General features: G+C 37.4%; 1 protein-coding gene across 1 annotated transcript; it reads left to right on the plus strand.

Annotated features, from left to right (window-relative positions):
* The first annotated feature begins 610 nt into the window (after positions 1–610).
* Positions 611–12,403, plus strand: LOC149220321 (uncharacterized). Its single transcript, XM_089387048.1, has 5 exons — positions 611–682; positions 5,277–5,450; positions 5,585–5,632; positions 11,897–11,940; positions 12,074–12,403. The coding sequence occupies exons 1-5, from the start codon at positions 611–613 to the stop codon at positions 12,075–12,077; spliced, it is 342 nt and encodes a 113-aa protein (XP_089243174.1). The 3' UTR covers positions 12,078–12,403.
* Positions 12,404–20,559: the final 8,156 nt, after the last annotated feature.

The following is a 20,559-nucleotide window of genomic DNA, read 5'->3' on the forward strand; positions in this document are numbered from 1 at the left end:
ATTGCGAATCAGAAAGAGCAAGTCCAATAGTAGACTTAGCTTTGTCATCTCTATTTTTCCATTCAAATAACTCTTTGGCATCTGTAGGTGCTGCTTCTGAACCATTCACTATTCCCCACAAGTTTTTATTCATTAATTGCAGTTGTATTTTTTCTTTCCACGACGGAAAATTCAAACCACTGAATTTGTCTAACACCATAAACTCCATGATAAAAGAGAATACCTTTTCTAAAATGGAGAGAAAAATCCTCTTTCGATCGGATTGAATTATTTTCTTGGTCTATGTCTGATCTAAGAAAAGAAGTCGACGAGTCCAGTTGCATCCCTTTTCTGGTCAAGATGTTGGAGGCCAAAAATAGCACCGCTCAGGAGATAGCTTCTCAGGCGTTGTCGAGCCTGCTACTCGTGCCACACAATTGTTCATCTATGGCGCAGCTACGAACAATATAAGACGGTTCTGTGGAGGTCTGGACGCTCGTCTTGACTCCGCACTGGTTGGCAACGGCATCGCTTCAAATTAAATCACAGACCTCGTCTTGACTCCGCACTGGTTGGCAACGACATCGCTTCTGTCACTATCGTTGTTCCTCTATGGAAGCTCACGGCCGCAATGGAGATGGGGATGGTTTACGGCTGCATACGCAGGTTGCTCCGTCCAGAATACTCATGTTGCAACAACCCGGTTAACATCCAGATGCACCTCCTCACAACACAGGTTCAGATCTAGCTCTGATACCATGATAAAAATAGCTAAAACAACACAATTACAGAAACTCAATCATATATTATGCACAAATGGTGTATGTGCAAAGACACTCACACACAGATTTACATTCAGATTAATCTATTAAATAGAGTTTCTGAGATCTAACTTATTCCCAAATTAGATAGAGAGGTTGAGAGAATTTCTCAACCATCACAAACCAACTTCTTAAATATGAAATGTAAGCATTAACTCCAACAGATCATTTATATGCTCTTTATTTGCTTCACATACAAAGGCTTATGCTTCTCTCTACAATCTTTGTTGCATCTTCTTGATCCATATGCATGCTTGCATAATGGGTTTCACTTTTATAGTCTTCACGACCATTGTCCACTTTTGAGTGAGATTCTCCAAGCTCTGTTGTCTTCTCATAGTCTTGCTCATCTACTCTTAGATCTGTGACAGACTTCTCTTCTTGTGACATAACATGCATTCTCCAAGCTCTATTGTCCTCTCAAAGTCTTGCTCATCTACTCTTAGATCTGCGACTAACTTCTTTGCTTGTGACAGAACATGCATACTCGCCCAAAATAACTCAACATACACACAGTCTAAATTCAACTTTTTCAAAACTGTAACTTAATTCGAACTCACTCGACTTGACTCAATTAACTGAATCTCCTAAATTTGGCTAATTATTACATGTTGCAATAATTACAACTTCTCACAACGATATGCCACGATAGTTGTTTTTGAGTAGTGTTTTTTCGCCTCTCTTCATTATTTCTTTCCTTTTGAAAACCACATAAGCAATTGAGGTCATGACTGCTTGGTATAATATCAAATGGTCACATATAGAAAGATGTGGAGCGAATTGTTCTTTTGAATATTATTAACCACTAAATAAATTACATATAAGACAATAATAATTAATGCTTAAATTACATATAAGACAATAATAATTAATGATTAAGTAATGACTGAGTGAGACTCACCTAGAAGAACTTAGCTAAAATGGACTAAATTTAAACTAACTATAACACTAGATTGACACGTGGCAAGTGGCCCGAATTAGTTTCTTCAACATACACAACTGCCAGCTATACTAATAATGAAAGAAAATTAAGTATAGATGCCAATACACGAAAATCTATCAAATGCATCACATGAGAAATTATCATTCGCTTATCTGCAATGTTTTGTTTCAATCAAGGTGGAAGATTCTTCTATTGGTCTACTATTGGTCCATTTACGGATCTGCAATGTTTTTCTTCAATCAAGGTGGAGGATTCTTCTATTTGTCTACTATTGGTCTACTCATGGCTTCTCACTAAAGCCTTGAGATGTTTTCTAAATTTTAGAATTTATAATTAGAATTTTGCTAAAAAAAAATTAGGTTTTATATAAGTTTTTTTTAAATATTTTTTTAATATCAATAAATTTAAATCATGAAAAGACTCTGAAATAATCAAATTATATAAAATTTACCAATCAAAATGATAATTCAAACCAATTGAAAGCAACGTTTCTTTGCAAACCTCGACATTAAATAAAAGTCATATACTCTCCGAATTATGTGGTAATACAGGAGGTTAAACACTCACGGGGTTATATGAATTTCTCTATCATCATCATCCCCAAAAACACAAACACTCTCTGGCTAGGTTTATACAGTAGCAACATGGGCCAAATGAGGAAGATGAAGACCAAGCAAGCATGGAGGTTGAAAAAAATAATCGACATTATTTATGATCCCGATAAGCTGATATTGATACGGCCAATATTACCCAAATTTGTTCATCATTGTGTCGTCCTACGGAATTACAAAGTTTTGATAGCTTTGGGTTTAAATCATTTGTCGTGATTTTATGTTATTCATCGGAAGAATGCTGTGAATACTCATTTTCATTTTAATGGGGAAAGGTTGAAGAGAAAACTGTCACATCTGTCTGATTACTTACGTTGTAGAACAAGAGATTGTTTTATTGTTCTTGTGTGATATGATTGCGTTGCAGAAATAGTGATTTTTTATTTTTTTATTATTGTTATGTTACATAGTTTTATTTTAAAGTAAAAGTAGAGTTGATTTCCATATAAATGTAATATAGTTTCTTTAATTGCAAAATATCATAGACTTCATTTCATGCAAATTTTACTTTCAACATTTTGTTTCTAGTGTGCATTTTCATCTCGTTTAAGATTAAGCTATTAACATTTGCATTCTTATCTTCTATAACTTTAAGCTAAGTTGAGTAGTTATTAACATTTGCATTCTCATCTTTTATAACATTAAACTAAGTTGAGTAATTTTTCCAATTGATCAGAAAGAACAATTGTTTTCATAGGTTAGTGTATCTTGAGAGGAATAAGACACCTGGAGTGAATGATAACTCTTAAATTTGTATAAATCCTATATTGACATATTAAAGTAAAAGTTTTAGGAATACAACAATGTTCTGAGAATAATGAACATCAATATATATATATATATATATATGAGTAAAATAATTTAAATTTATCTTAGTTTAAGATTTGGCATGTCTTTACAGATCAAATTTTTAGAGTGAAATTATTTGATTAACCATTTGCATTATAAGAAAGATTTTCAACTTGAAGGATTTGATTTCACTCTCCACATAATAGATAAGGAGTCAAAATAAATTTACTATTGACATTAAAATATTATTTATTATTAATATGTTTTTTAAATATCACGTGTTAACTAGATGTGGAATACTGAAAGAATTATGGCTCTTCCTCATATTTTAATGTAAATAGTACGTACTTATTGAATGAGAATTTCTATTAGCTACAATTACTTTTGGAAGTGTGAAGGTACTCATTTTGTGGATGCCCTAGGTGAGCAAAAATTCCACCATATTAAGAATTGGTGTGACCTTGGCAGTGATCTCTAGGTGATTTTGATAGCTTATATGATTTTGGGCAATCAATTGTTAGTCAGAGCCCATATCAAACTAATAAACAAAAAAAATCCTAAAATGAATCTTGAAATATTTGATTTATGACGGAGAGTAAAATATTTCTTTATTTCTTTATAATTTTTGAAGTGCCACTTGCTAATTCCATAATAATCATTGGTGGAATGACACATGGCATAAAAAAATAGTAACAAATCTTCATAAAATAATAATTTATGTATTTTCTTTCTATATGTATAATTGGTATAAAACTAGCATGTGCTCTAGATGTTGCAAAGGAAACGCACGTTGTAAGTCGGTAGCACATATGGAAGAAGAGAATAGATGAAAAAAATGTGATATGTTAGGTGATCTAACTATAGCCAAATTTGAATGAAGAAATAATTCTTAATGCTAAATGTAATACAATCAAACAATATAAATTATATTATACTTATTTGCACAGGAATCGTATCTGTGTTTATAAGGTTTTTGTGCTGATGGTGTTAAGCCGTGTTCTACTTCTGAGGTTAACCCTCGTATATTTTTGGTTTTAAGTTATTATCCATGCAATAGATGATTAATCTAGTGTCATTGTTGTTCAGAGTTTTCCATTTCATTTATTATCAATTTAGGTTCTGGCATAACTTCCACTTCTTGCCAGTTTTGTATATAGTTCACGTAAATGGTTGCAATGCAGTACTTATATCCTTGTTGCATTTGAAATTCTACCCTTCTGGAACCGCCTCTCTGATACCTCCTATAATAGCTTTGAGAGGTAAATCCGAAAGGGGTTCTTTTTGTTTCTTCAGCAGACCTCATAACCTTCTGGACCTTCCATAGCACTGGTTTAATTCACAAAATGTACATTGTATACACGCTTCTTTTAACATGTTAAATGTTTAATATAACAGTTTTCCGTTTGAATAAGCAGTTTTCAAAATTTTAACGGAATTTAGTTTGGTTATGACCTATTCGATAGACCATATCTAGATCATAAGTTCTTTTTCCATTTTGAACTGTTGTTCCATCCAATATGGACAGACAAATTGTTTATATGCATTGTACATTTATGTCAATAGTAAGAATTAACACAATAATTATTTCCAGTTTTTCTTTCTTTCTCAAGATAATTCCTAACAATTACTTGATATACATTAAACAATTGATAACTTGTCTATTCTCATGAGCGAATGGAATATATCCTTATCACATTATAGAGTTAAAAATCATTTTTTTTTTTTACCTTCCTTAAGTTATATGCTTATTTCAAAGGGTCGCATCTTGTACGTATTTTTTTACATTATTTTACTTTGTGAATGATATGGACATCATATAGTACATACTTTATACTTTGGATTATGGATTTTGTATAATGGTCTGTCTATAATGATGGGGCCCAGCCCACGTGGTCCCACACTAGCCCAATCCTATGTGGACCTGCACTGATATTTTGATTTTGGATATGGTGTGATTGCAATTTATTTGGTAGGTGATTATTAATCAACCCACGGTACTGACTTGGTCTCTTCCCGCGACACCTGTTCTTCTCGGAATTACCAAACCCTAATTTCACTTTTCCCTTTTCACTGCCGGTTCACGCCTATTCGGTCATTTTCACTCCGTCACTTTGCTCTCTATGTTTTGCTCAGGTATTCGGCTCCGCCTCTGGTTCTTGTCCGACGTTCGGCACTGTGTCTTCAGGTAAGAGATTGTTCCTTGCTATATTTCATTATCCTCTGCTCGAGCTGGTGCTAACTCTCGCAGCCCCTCTGTGGTCAGGGTTTCACTTCGTTTCTGCGGTTTATGGGTTCGGTTCACTTCAGGTATGGCTATGCTCCTCAGCCATACAAGGGTTTCGCTTTCTGTCAACTCCTTTACAGCTTCACGATGTTGTTTCTGTTGCGAGGGTTTTGATTTGGTTATGAACCCCAACATTGCTCTTCTGTGGTGGTTGCAGGTGACCAGTCCCGTGGCTTTGCAGGGACTTCGACTGCTTGTCTTCCGGGTAGCTCTGTTCTTACCTTAGTTTCTTCCGTGGTTCTTCGTCTTTGCTGTATTTACTTGCATCTGTGGTCTGTATGCGAGATAGTTGTAGAGTCTGGTCTTTATGTTATTCCAACCCGTAGCCGTAGCTTGGAGGGTTTCTGTGAATGCTTTTGTTTAATGGCTTGCTCCAACGAATCCTCGTTGCACAATCGACCCGTAACTGTAGCTAGGAGGGTTTCTGTAAGTTCTTTTATTTGGTGGCCGGGACCAACGAATCCTCGTTGCACAGTCCTTTCATGTTATGGGAGTTTTATAAACCTGCAATGTAATTACACAGTGGTATGTAATATATATTTAAGTTCGGTGCTGTTGCTTACCAATTTCGACTGTGGACTGTATCTTGCGTTATTGTTTGTCTCTCCTCGCTTTATGCTCGCTCTCGGTCTCGGCTGGTCATGAGACTCTTGGAGTCGTGATACTCCGTTACTGTGTCTACCTGCAATGAGTTGAATGTACAGCAAATAGATATGTGTATTCCTTTTGGGGTCGTGAAACTCGATTACTATATTTGCCTGCAATGAGTTGAATGTATAGAAAATATATATATCTATGTGTATTCTTTTGAGGTCGTGAAACTCTGTTACTGTATTTGTCTGCAATGAATTGAATGAACAGAAATATGTATGCATGCGTATTCTATCATAGAGGACATAAATCTTGCAATCTTGTATTTAATTGTGCACTGAACATTTGATGAAGGAAATAAAATGTATTTTTCTTATTCTCTTTTCAATGCTTCGCTCCGAAACCCCTCTGGGTTATTTCATCTGTCTTTTTATACAATAGTTTCAGCAGTTAGATAACTGCTTGGTAGTTACTACATTACAGTTGCTCGGCAGTTACTATCAACTTACGTGACCTGACTATTTGTTTGTTTACCTGTTTCCTCTGTTACATAAGGGTTTGCTGCTTACATTGATTATTGATATTAATCTAACTCTTAACAACTCTAATTAAGACCTGTTACTACAGTCTCTTAACAACTCTAATTAAGACCTGTTACTATAGTTAAAACAAAATAAATAGAAATTTAAGCTAACAGAATCAAATGCTGTAGTTGACCTTGGAAGAAACAAAAATAAAACATAAGAACTCTGATAGACTTGCTGTCCATTTGTCGAATTGTTCATCTTTCCCAATCTTCTTCAGAAACTTTGTCTGCCCCTTCTCGGTCTTCGCCCTGTCGACCAGATGCTCCTGCATCAGGCTACCGGGGTAAAAGAGAGATCTCATGGCTCCGTTCCATGAGTTCCTCCACCGAGTAGCCCGCCTTCCGAATCTGTATCTCGTCGAGCCAGGAGCTGTCCTCCATTGGACGGTCCTTCCACTTTACGAGATAACGCAGATACTCCTTTCTGCGTGTCTTCTTGGCCACCTGTGTGCTGATGATTCCTTCTATTTCATGGGTCTTGACCGATGGTAACTGTTTCTTCCAAAGACTGTCCTCGAACTGGGTGTCCCGTTGTGGCTGTACCATTCTTTTATCTTCTGCCTGGGCATGATATGGGAACAGGTCTGCCACGTTGAATATGGGTGATATAGCTATATCAGGTGGCAGCTGAATTTCATATGCATTTGCTGAAAATTTGCGCAGAATTTTGCATGGGCCGATTTTTTTGAACTTCAGTTTGTTATACGTACCCTTAGGAAACCGTTCCCAGCGCAAATGTGCAAGGACTTCGTCTCCAATTTCAAAATGTACCTCACGCCGTCTTATGTCTGTATGCTGCTTATATTTTTGCGTGCTATCCTGTAATCTCAATTTGACTTTCTCATGCAGTTCGCTCATCGCTTCAGCAAAATCTTCCCCGTCTGCACTTCTGCTTTCTAGCTGTCCCAAATCCCGTAACTCATGTACTCCTCGCGGATGCATACCATACAAGATTTGGAATGGGCTAAGACCGGTGCTCCGATTAGGCGAATCGTTATAAGCGAATTCTGCCTAGGCAAGAGCTCGATCCCACAATCGCGAGTTTTCTCCTGTTAAGCTTCGTAACAAGTTGCCCAAACTCCTGTTTACTACCTCTGTCTGCCCATCGGTCTGCGGGTGATATGCAGAACTGAAATTTAACTGTGTGCCCATCTTTTTCCGTAGGGTGCGCCAAAAATGCCCTGTAAACTTCACATCCCTATCTGAAACTATAGTTTTTGGTAAGCCATGTAATCGAACTACTTCTGTGAAGAAGAGATGTGCCACGTTTGTGGCGTCGCTAGTCTTCCGGCACGGAATGAAATGAGCCATCTTTGAAAACCTATCTACCACCACCATCACTGAATCATATCCTCGCTGCGTTCTAGGCAGTCCTAGGACAAAGTCAATGCTGACTAAATCCCACGGTCTGCTTGGAACTGGTAAGGGTGTGTATAATCCAGTATTCTGGCTGTGTCCTTTCGCCAGTTGGCAGATTTTACACCTGGTTACATATCTCTGTACGTCCCGACTCATTTTCGGCCAGTAATAAAAATGTCTTAGCTGTTCCAACGTTTTATCAACGCCAAAATGTCCTGCTAAACCGCCACTATGTTTCTCTTTTACTAAATTTTCTCTCATCGAACAATCCGGAATACATAGCTGTCCACCTCGGAATAATAATCCTTCCTGTAAATTAAAATCTAGCCATGGGCTTGTATTCCTTAAGACAGGATTTTGGCATGCCTCAAAGGCTTCTTTGAAATCTGCGCCCATCTGGTACAAATCCTTCAAATACTCAAATCCCATCACCTGTATGCCACTTTCCTGTAAGAGCAAGGCTCTTCTGCTCAAAGCATCTGCCACTTTGTTGGCTTGCCCACTTATGTGTTTCAACACAAAAGTGAAACTTTGCAGGTACTCCACCCACTTGGCATGTTTATGGTTCAGTTTGTGCTGTTGTGTTATGTACTGTAACACAGAATTATCAGAGAACAAAACGAACTCATTGCCTAGTAAATAGTGCCTCCAATGCTTCAAGGCTTGAACCACTGCATAGAATTCTTTGTCATATGACGAATACTTCTGCCGACTTTCATTTAGCTTTTCACTAAAGAATGCCACCGGTCTGTCCTCTTGACTGAGTACAGCGCCAATAGCTGTCCCGCTGGCATCACACCGAACCTGAAAAGGTTTGCTGAAATCGGGCAGTCTCAAGATTGGCCTCTCCGTTATTTTACGCTTCAGAAGTTGGAAACTGTCTTCTGCTGCCTTAGTCCAGCAAAAAGGTTGGCTGGCCTTTTTGATGGTCTCTAGCATGGGCGCGCAGATTTCACTAAAATTCTTAATGAACTTTCTATAAAAACTTGCTAAACCGTGAAAGCTACGTACCTCGAATAAACTCTTAGGTGACGGCCAACTCATGATCGCTTCAATCTTCTCCGGGTCCATCTTTAACTCATTCTCTGCCACTACAAATCCCAGATAAATTAACTCCTTCTGCAAGAAAGTGCATTTTTTTAAATTTATCAGCAGTTTGTTCTGCTGCAGCTTCTCGAATACCCTTCGAATATGCTGAAGGTGTTCTCTTTTCGTCCTGCTAAAAATTAAAATATCGTCCAGATAGACTATCACGAACTTTCCAATAAACTCCTTTAACATTTCTTTCATTAATCTCATAAAAGTACTCGGTGCGTTACTCAACCCAAATGGCATAACCAGCCATTTGTACAGTCCTTCGTTGGTCTTGAAGGTTGTCTTCCACTCATCTCCCTCTCTAATTCTGATCTGATGATACCCACTTTTCATATCTATTTTTGTAAAATATGCTGCCCCACTAAGACAGTCCATCATGTCATCCATCCTAGGCAAGGGAAACCTGTATCGAATGGTGATCTTGTTTATAGCCCGCGAATCTGTGCACATTCGCCATTCTCCACCTTTCTTGGGTGCAAGGACTGTAGGTACCGCACAGGGGCTTAAACTCTCTCTGATCAGTCCCTTATCTAACAATTCCTGCACTTGTCTGCGTACTTCTTCATTGTCCTTTGGACTCATTCTGTACGCTGCCTTGTTTGGCAAGCTTGCTCCTGGTATGAAATCAATATGGTGGCTGATGCTCCTCTTGGGAGGCAACTTATCAGGTAATTCATCAGCCGCAATATCTTGAAATTCTTCTAACAGCTCTTGTACTTCTTTGGGCAATTCTGATTTCTCCAAGTTCAGTAATACTGGCTTCATCCTCCTCACAACTGCAAAATTAATTTCATTTTCCTCAACCTGCTTTACGAACTGTTTTCCTCCCATTAATAGCGCCTTTGTTCCGCTTGATTCTGCTGAATCTTCCTCCTTGATGGGTACAAGTGTGTGTTTGACCCCATCCTTCACAAACTTATAGCAATTAGTTTTCCCATCGTGTGTCACCTTCCTGTCATACTGCCATGGTCTTCTGAGCAGTATGTGGCACACGTCCATCGGCATAATATCGCAGACCACTGTATCGTGGTACTTGCCAATGCGAAACTCTACCTCGCATTGTTCATCAACCAACAGCTGGTGGCCTTTCTGCAGCCACGACACCTTGTAAGGTGTGGGGTGCTTCAGCCGCTTCAACCCCAGTTTTTCCACCATCTCTGTGGCAACCAAGTTATCCGTACTCCCGCTGTCTATTATTACCTTGCAGCATTTTCCATGCGATTTACAGACTGTCCGGAACAGTGCCTTCTGCTGTGTTGGTTCAGCCACTTCCTTGGTTGGCTTTAACAGCACTTTGTTCAAAATCAAAGCTTCCCCTGTCTCCGCCATGTCTTCCACCTCCCGGGGTTGTGCTTCAGCTTCTTCAGGCTGTGCCATCAGCGTTCCCCTCTGACCGGCCTGTTCAACTTCTCGACATTCAAAGGCTCTGTGCCCCCATTTGTGGCACCTGTAGCACTGGACATTAGTCCCTCTTCCGCGGCCATTCCCTCATCCTCTCTGGTATGACCGACCTCCTCTGGTGCTATCTCCTTTTTCTGCTATCCCTGAAGTTTTTGAACTGCTGCCTTCTTCGCTGTTCGCAGCACTCTTTCGTCTACTGTAGGATTGTCCCCGTCCTCTGCTACTTCCTCTCCCTCTTCTGTTGTTCTGTTTTCTGTTAATATTTTCCTCAGCCTTTACAGCACTCTGAAAGGCCTCTTCAATATTTCGGGGAGAAAGGATGCTAATTTCATCCAGAATTTCCATCCTCAAGCCATTAACATATCTCGCTGTTTTTTCTGGAGTTTCATCTGTATAACCAGCACGTAGATTTACCCGGTAGAACTCTTCCATATACTCTTTGACAGTCATACCTCTCTGTCTCAGATTCTGTACTCGCCGACATAGTTCAACCTGGTAATCTTTCGGCAGAAATCTGCCCTTCAATTTTGCTACCATCCTTGACCAATTCCGTATAGGTAATTTGTTCAGTCTTTTTCTGTCTGCTTGGACATTGTCCCACCACAAGAGGGCATGTCCCTTCAACTTAGTAGCAGCGAACTTGACTCTCTTATCCTCCTTAACTTCCTCATTTTCGAAATACTTATCTAGTTCGCTTATCCAATCCAATAGGATATCAGCAGACAGACTGCCATCGTAATTCGAAATCTCTGTTTTGGGTTTGCTGCTGGCCAATAAAATTGAATGCAGCAGTCTCAATTTTGGAGCTTCTTCATCAGACCCATCTGTAGCAGCTACCGCTTCTTCCTCACTGTCATCTCCCAGTTCCGGGTCTCTTCGTCTACCCGCTTCCACTGCTTCCAAGCGAGCTGTCAGAACTCTAATCTATTCCCTCAATCCTTCATCTGCTCCTCTACGTGCACCTCTTCCACGTCCTCGTCTTGGCACTTGCCCTTCTGCCATCTTCCTCTATATATAAAAAAAAAAACCTGGCTCTGATACCAATTGATGGGGCCCAGCCCACGTGGTCCCACACTAGCCCAATCCTATGTGGACCTGCACTGATATTTTGATTTTGGATATGGTGTGATTGCAATTTATTTGGTAGGTGATTATTAATCAACCCACGGTACTGACTTGGTCTCTTCCCGCGACACCTGTTCTTCTCGGAATTACCAAACCCTAATTTCACTTTTCCCTTTTCACTGCCGGTTCGCGCCTATTCAGTCATTTTCACTTCGTCACTTTGCTCTCTGTGTTTTGCTCAGGTATTTGGCTCCGCCTCTGGTTCTTGTCCGACGTTCGGCACTGTGTCTTCAGGTAAGAGATTGTTCCTTGCTATATTTCATTATCCTCTGCTCGAGCTGGTGCTAACTCTCGCAGCCCCTCTGTGGTCAGGGTTTCACTTCGTTTCTGCGGCTTATGGGTTCGGTTCACTTCAGGTATGGCTATGCTCCTCAGCCATACAAGGGTTTCGCTTCTGTCAACTCCTTTACAGCTTCACGATGTTGTTTCTGTTGCGAGGGTTTTGATTTGGTTATGAACCCCAACGTTTCTCTTCTGTGGTGGTTGCAGGTGACCAGTCCCGTGGCTTTGCAGGGACTTCGACTGCTTGTCTTCCGGGTAGCTCTGTTCTTACCTTAGTTTCTTCCATGGTTCTTCGTCTTTGCTGTATTTACTTTCATCTGTGGTCTGTATGCGAGATAGTGGTAGAGTCTGGTCTTTATGTTATTCCAACCCGTAGCCGTAGCTTGGAGGGTTTCTGTGAATGCTTTTGTTTAATGGCTTGCTCCAACGAATCCTCGTTGCACAATCGACCCGTAACTGTAGCTAGGAGGGTTTCTGTAAGTTCTTTTATTTGGTGGCCGGGACCAACGAATCCTCGTTGCACAGTCCTTTCATGTTATGGGAGTTTTATAAACCTGCAATGTAATTACACAGTGGTATGTAATATATATTTAAGTTCGGTGCTGTTGCTTACCAATTTCGACTGTGGACTGTATCTTGCGTTATTGTTTGTCTCTCCTCGCTTTATGCTCGCTCTCAGTCTCGGCTGGTCATGAGACTTTTGGAGTCGTGATACTCCGTTACTGTGTCTACCTGCAATGAGTTGAATGTACAGCAAATAGATATGTGTATTCCTTTTGGGGTCGTGAAACTCGATTACTATATTTGCCTGCAATGAGTTGAATGTACAGAAAATATATATATATATATATGTGTATTCTTTTGAGGTCGTGAAACTCTGTTACTGTATTTGTTTGCAATGAATTGAATGAACAGAAATATGTATGCATGTGTATTCTATCATAGAGGACATAAATCTTGCAATCTTGTATTTAATTGTGCACTGAACATTTGATGAAGGAAATAAAATGTATTTTTCTTATTCTCTTTTCAATGCTTCGCTCCGGAACCCCTCTGGGTTATTTCATCTGTCTTTTTATACAATAGTTTCAGCAGTTAGATAACTGCTTGGTAGTTACTACATTACAATTGCTCGGCAGTTACTATCAACTTACGTGACCTGACTATTTGTTTGTTTACCTGTTTCCTCTGTTACATAAGGGTTTGCTGCTTACATTGATTATTGATATTAATCTAACTCTTAACAACTCTAATTAAGACCTGTTACTACAATCTCTTAACAACTCTAATTAAGACCTGTTACTATAGTTAAAACAAAATAAATAGAAATTTAAGCTAACAGAATCAAATGTTGTAGTTGACCTTGGAAGAAACAAAAATAAAACATAAGAACTCTGACAGACTTGCTGTCCATTTGTCGAACTGTTCATCTTTCCCAATCTTCTTCAGAAACTTTGTCTGCCCCTTCTCGGTCTTCGCCCTGTCGACCAGATGCTCCTGCATCATATAATAATGTGGAAGTTGTCCGTTTATCTGAAACAATGATTTAATAGTCCACTCGCTAGCACTTACATCATAATGGTTGGCCGCTCTAGTGTATACATGTCCACATTTTAGCACAATCACCTTATTACTCCACCATACTTGGCATGGTAGCTTTATGAAAGATGTATTCCATGAAATTAACTTTGGTTAGCGTCGAGAATCCTCCAGACACATTTGGTTTATCCTTTTGAGGAAAGTTATTCTCTACAAGTCGAAAGATCTGGGCCCTTCTTGCTTTAGGGTTTTCATCGGAGGGGTCTGAGTGCTCCAAGGCAGTTAATGGTAATGACTACCCACCCAACCCTCCCCTGCTTCATCATTTTTCTAGTTACGATGCAACTCTGCAAGATTTTGGGTTGGGGTGATTCTGCAATTTCAGCCCTGATTATCACCCATTACAACACTTCTACAGGTAACCAACATTGCCTAAAATCATTATTTCCTTTAACATGAGATTAGCTGCTGACTCTGTCAACAAAATTTTTAGGTTTATTCTATCGGGAGATGTGTTACCACATGGTTCTGGGCTTCATAGTCTCTATAGCAACTTTCCTCAGTAGGTATATGGCTCGCACATTTCTGCCATTAAAATGCTTGGTTATGAATCTGTAAGAACTGCTTTAGGGTTTAATGTCTCAAGGGTTTTGAATGTCAAGCTTTCCTTCATGATTTGACTTTATGTATGAGCAAGTAAATTCCTAGTACACTGATACATTCACTCTATGTTCTGATATTAACTTGGTAACATGAGGGTTACAGTTTTCTAAACTGCTATCTATTTCATTTTGGAATAGGTATGGGGACGAATCCACCTTCTTCACTAGTAGTTACAGAATCCTACTCTCAAGGATGTAATTCTCAATTTGTCTTCCTCCAGGTTTTTATTGTTTACTGGCAACCTCTCAATGGAGTGGGTGATGAATTATTTCATACTCATATAGTTTAGATGTCTTTATTTTGACATTAAGAGTTGATATTTCTTAATATGTATTTATATGCCTTCACGGGTATGGTTTATTTATATAAGTTAATAATCCTTTGGTGTCTATAATGATTCGTTGGTTCCACATCTAGTTATAGTCTTGTTTTGCATGACTCACTCAGTTAATATCTATACATTTATGAAACTGGGTGAACTCTATCCCTTTTGCTATTTTATTGTTTTACCATGCCGTGCACAGTTCGCGGTTTGATTGTGTGATAATTTTGTTATGGTGGAATCGTATTCCTTTACAGTTTAATATTCTACATGATATGCATATTTTTTTTTACTGTGGTAAAGAAGTGTATAGGTTCTTCTTCATTCTATCACCTGGACTCACGATTTTGCATTACATTCATATGTATATAAGTCATAGTCATATTATTTTGTTGTCACTGTTAAGAATTGATGTATTTCTTTCTATAATCGAATTTATATGTTTGCTAAGGAAAAAATGTCTAGCAGAGGACTATATCCTAGTGACTTATGGTTACCGGGATACTAACCTTCCTCATGTATGTTTTCCTTCATGCTAAATGTCAATAGAGATGCGTAGCTATCATTTACCTATTCTGAGTTCAATCTTCTAATTTTACCTAGAACCAGGGTTTAGTTTATGTGTATTTATTCCTGCACATTTCCTGTATATTACATTTATTTGGTATTGTTCATTCTTTATAATTTTCTTAGTTTGTCTACCTGAATAGATTATTGTATAATATCTGCTTTCAATTCTAGTCTATTGTTTGCTTATAATATATCAATCCAAATATATCACCTAAAGAAGACAACATTCATATAAACTCATTCTAGTAACTAACAAGATTACTCAAGGTATTTTTGTCCTTACATATTTAATATTTCTAGCATAAACAATAGTATTTCTTTGATGTATTATCTGTTTAATTTCTCTATTAGAGATGCATATAAGAAAATACTCCTTCGGCCTCTCGTCCTATGTGGTTGGCAATAATGTCCAGACCTCCCCTCGAGCTTCTTGTTTCCAAAAAGTTTACCAATTTCCTCTAAGGCCTTAGGACCACCGATCGAGCCTAATAATTAAATAACTAGGGCTTCCACTCGTCCATTCGAGCTCCATAAGACCTCGTAGCATAGTTTCTGTCTCAAAATATCTCTGCTCTCTTTTCCCTTACTTTCCCTTAGGCTACTTGCCTCTATTTTCCTAATGTTTGTCCTTAAATCTCCTTCGAGTCAAAATAGAGTCAAAGGACCCTCCTACACCTTTTCAAAATACAAGCAAAAAGTCAGTCTACCAAATAGTGACAAGTTGGCGTAGGGACAATGTCAATTTGACCCATAAGAAGTAGCATGAAGGTTATAAATAGAGAGCTCGAGATCACTTGTGTGGGAATCAATCAAGTTCATTCTAAATCTCAAGATGTTTTAATAAGTCCACTGAAGGAAAGAGAATAAAGGATGAGAAAATAAGAGGTTATAAGGATTGTTTTTGGGTCATTTACCTCACACGAGCAAGATAGTTAGGACTACTTTTAGTAGTTGCAAAGGTCAAAATTGCAGTCACTTCAGGAGGACAAAAAATAAGGTATCTAAGATCAGTTTGGAAAGCTAAGTTATCAAGGAAGAATGAGAATCTCTAGGAAGAAGAGAAGCCCTACAAAAATTCAGTCCACACATGTGGAATCACAGAGATTACAGGTAGATCGATAAATTGCAAACATGTAATAGACGCTAAAATATTGAAGAGAATATGAAATTTGTAATGTTGCAGTATGTTTAACTAGCATTGAATTGAAGGAAGAAAATCTCATCAATAAACGTTTTGACCTAGTCTTGGAGGGGTCTTGGTCAAGGGTCATAAGTCTTGGAATTCATCAATTGAAGTTTTATAAGAAGAGAAGAATTTTGTTGGGTTATCCTCTCACTTAGAGACATTTTGGACCTGGCTGATAGCCTACATCTTGTGTCCTATTATATCATTGATTTTATTGTTTGGTAGTTGTTTAATGATAGAGAACACTAATAACAATCAATATAAAGAAGAAGTTAATTAAGTAAAGTAAAAATGCATCACAAACAATTGTCAACAAAGAGAAATCAGCTAATCTAGATGCTCTAGATTTCTCAAAAAATAGAGTGACAAAAAAATCAATCTATCATCAAGTACAACCCAAGACAAAATTTCAGATGAAAAGGAGAAACAATCGTCAAGAAAGTCAATTCTTATGAGAAATTGATCCAACTGGGCCACTATATGAACAGAAACCAATTATATTACTACTACATGTAAATTTACCATGGTCTTATAAGATGTCAATGAGTTCATGAGAGAAAATGAGATCTTTGATATTTTCTCTAATGGGATCCCTAAATAGACTCCATCCCTTTTTCCCCTAAGGATGGATTATGGTATTGAAATCTCCATCGATAATGCATTTTCCTCTAAACATAGGACTATCTTGGTTAATTAAAGAATTCCAACAGTTTAATTTTACATGATACATCTTAGGAACATAAGAATTTACAATGGTGCATACCTTATTTCTAATCATGTGAAGAAGAGAAATTGTGAAACAATGTTGTGTCTTCTACTATGAAACTTTCTGAAACATTGAGTTAGACCACATTGTACATAGGACTGTAGAGGCCTCACAAAAGTCAATTGCAAAGCCATGACTTGCACACCACAAGGATTTGCATTTACAAAGGGCTGCAATTTACCCCATATTTATCTCCTACAAGAGAAGTATTAGGGGTTTATCCTTCTTAATCAGGGTTCTTACCTCTAATAGCTTGTGTCCACTCCAAAATCCTCTATAGTTTCAAGTGACTATCTTCATCATTTACATGTAGATTTAATATTTTTCCCTTGCATAGGGTGTAAACTACTTCCCTTCCTTGTATTTATTGGGTTACATGATAAAGATACATCTAGAGTGTGGACTGAGTTCCCAATTTCTTCTCCTTTTCCACTTTTTCATTAATTCCTTTCTCCCAAAATTTTTAGGAATTCTTCTTTTTCCTTCCTCTTTCATTACTTATCCCTCAAACCTTTCATTTTCTAAATCTACAAACAAGGGACCTTGAGTGTTACTTGGAACTACAGGGGAGATAAATACCTTACCCTCCTTAGAATCATCATCAACCTCATTAAATGGGATGTCTTCTAAAGGGGGAATTACTTTTGGAATTTCTCTCAAAGATGGAATTTCATCATAGGGGTTTTGAGGATCATGGGTTGTCTTAGCTTGATTATCTCCATCCTCTTATAAATTTTACAAATAAGCAAAGTTACATCCATGGTTAACTACCTCCTTGGCCTTCCTCAATGATGAAGCTTGACATTGAAAAGGGATCTTTATAGAAGGGAGTTCCTTGGCTTCTTCTATATTCACTTAAGGGTATTTCCCAAGTGTTGGCTTCCTATTGGGTCCACTTCATTTCTTGGGTTGCTTCCATTTCTCTCCCTCTTCCACTTCTTTTTCTATATCTCTTCTTTAGGAAAGTTTCATGAAAAATTTACATACTCATGACAATACTTATACTTGAATGGAAAGTAATCGTAGTCCATCTTTTGAAGAAACCTCTAGCTAGGGTCAACCACACTACTTCCAAAAACTCCTTCTATAGATAAACCTCCACACATATCTAAGAACAAGCTAACATTCCATCTCATGGCTTATCATGATTAATATATTTCCCCAAAGCATTCAAAATTCTTGAAAATTATCCTCATTCAAATAGCGGACTAGAAAAAATGGGAGCTTCACCCACATGAAAACAACAAAATGGATACCATTCTCAAGGTTAAATTTAGGGTTCCATCTATTCAAGTATAATTTCCAAGAGCCCATAAGGTAAGGTCTATTCTGAAAGATCGAGTCTTGGTCTTCCTTTTCCTCAAAAAAGAAAGGCAAGAAACCCTCTACCACAAAAGAAGGAAGATATTTTCCCTTCAATTAAAGTGTATAAGTATTTTTTCCACCTAAGAGTTCAATGAATAGGGAGATGGCTAGAGTCCCATAAAATGCACAATAAACCCCTAATATGCTAGACATATTGCATGAATATTGACAAAGTAGAATTCACTGAAATGTTTGGGATATCATCCACCCTTTTAACAAAATTGGTGGGTTAAGTTATTTTGTCATGTTGGTTTTTCACAATGAGGGCATTGGACACTTGGATATGGAACTTTGGAGGCAAGGAAATGTAATGGCGTGTGGAGGGGTGGGGGGGAGGGGGGGGGAGAGTTGGCCCTCTTAAACTAGAGGCCATTAATCTCAATGTATCTATGACAAGGGAAATGTGTTGTCAAGTAATACAAGACTCAACCAATTGGCTGACTAAAAATACTACAAGGGACATATCAATTCTTATATAATCAAAATCATGTGTAAGGGGTTGGAGGAGTTCTACCTTCCAAACCGAAGGCCATTTATATCAATGGATATGAAACAAGGGGAATTCATTGTAAAGTATTAGTCCAAGACTCAACAAATTGGTGAATTGAAAAGACTATAGGGATAGATCGACATGTAAGAGGACAAATTCTTAACTAATCAAAATTATTATTAATTTTACTTTAGCATTAAAAAACACTGTAATCTAAATAATATTTAAGAAAATTAAAAAAATTAATATCCCTTATAATCATCAATAAAATTACTTCACTTAAAAATAAACACAATAAATAAATATAAATAATTTAACAATAGAATGATTTGAAATAATTAATTACAAATAATATTACATTACTATTATTAATACTACAATTTTTATTATATGTTAAAATATATAATTATTGATATTAGTAATTTTAATCTATAAACATTTACACATAAACTAAATAGATGATTAAAAATTAAAGCATTTGGTTTGAAAGGTTATATATATATATATAGGTTTTGAGCTTTGTGAACTCTTAAGTGAGTATATGTGTGGGCTAGCTTAGCACTCACAACCTCACTTTAACCTTCCAATTTAGAGGGAGCTCTATTTAGTTGTGATTTCAAATTAAATTTATTAGTTATTTATTTAAAATTTTATTATATTCTATAAATTTTAAAATATTTAATTTAATATTTATTTTGTTTTAAAATAGAAATGTAGTGTTGAGATAGACATAGCTTTGAGAACCCTCATGGAAACTAGGTTTTTTCCGAAGTCCGTTGATCTAAGCTTGGATCATGTGGATATATTCCCAAGTCAGTTGATCTAAGCTTGGATCATCTGGATCTATTTGCATGTTATTCGAACAATAACGAATCTTAGTGATATGGTGAAGAAGACAATATCTTATGCAAGAATGGTTGCTAGTTCAACAAGCTATCGCTCAGTTAGTATAGTGTCATTCTAAAATCCAAACCTGTTTTGGTAGTTTAGGGAGTTCGTTCCCTCAATGTGCCTTTGGAAGATGAAGCTTTCAAGTGTGAATTATTTTTTTTGGAGAAAAGTTTGGTATGTAGGTTTAACGAGGTTTGGCCATGACTTACTGGAATACAGAAATGGATATCTGAGATGTAGAAATATTTCTTGACAGATGATTTCAATATTTATCCTATGGCACAAGGTTTTTTTGTTGATGTTTTTTTTAACATTAACGACAAAAAGGCCATTTGTGAATCTAGGTCATGGTTCTAGGGTAGTGTTGGCCTCTTCATGCAACCATGGTCTCCTACCTTTGATTCAGTTACGACATCAATATCCAAGGCTCATGTTTGGGTAAGTCTTAGAATCTCCCATCGTTGTCTTCTACTGGGAAATTCCTCCCTTGAGGTTAATCTAACGGCTCCAAACTATGTGTGGGTTTAAAAGCTCAATTATGAAAATATTTCCTGCCTTGTAAAGCATGTTATGAAACGAGGTATGTAATAAAAAACTACCCCAAGCACATGAATAACCACAGAGATCGAAAAAAAAAAAAAAAACCAAATGGTGGGAAGGAGCTTGGGGTGATCATTACATGATATACAAAATAGAGTCTCAGGATAAGAAAGAATCAAAAAATAATTATGAAATATGTATTGTCAAAGAAAATGCATTTCAAGAAACAAATATTAGTTAGGGAAAATCACAAACCAGTGAGGATTCTACAGACTCAATGCAAGTAGAAATGCAGCAAGGCCTCGTGGAGAATGAATCTCATCCAAATTCTACAAGGAACGTTGCTAGAAAGGTAGCTTCC

Source organism: Pinus tabuliformis, chromosome Q (assembly GCF_031772625.1).
Source record: "Pinus tabuliformis cultivar Carrire ecotype Pingquan chromosome Q, CPIR1, whole genome shotgun sequence".
Classification (NCBI taxonomy): Eukaryota; Viridiplantae; Streptophyta; class Pinopsida; order Pinales; family Pinaceae; genus Pinus; species Pinus tabuliformis.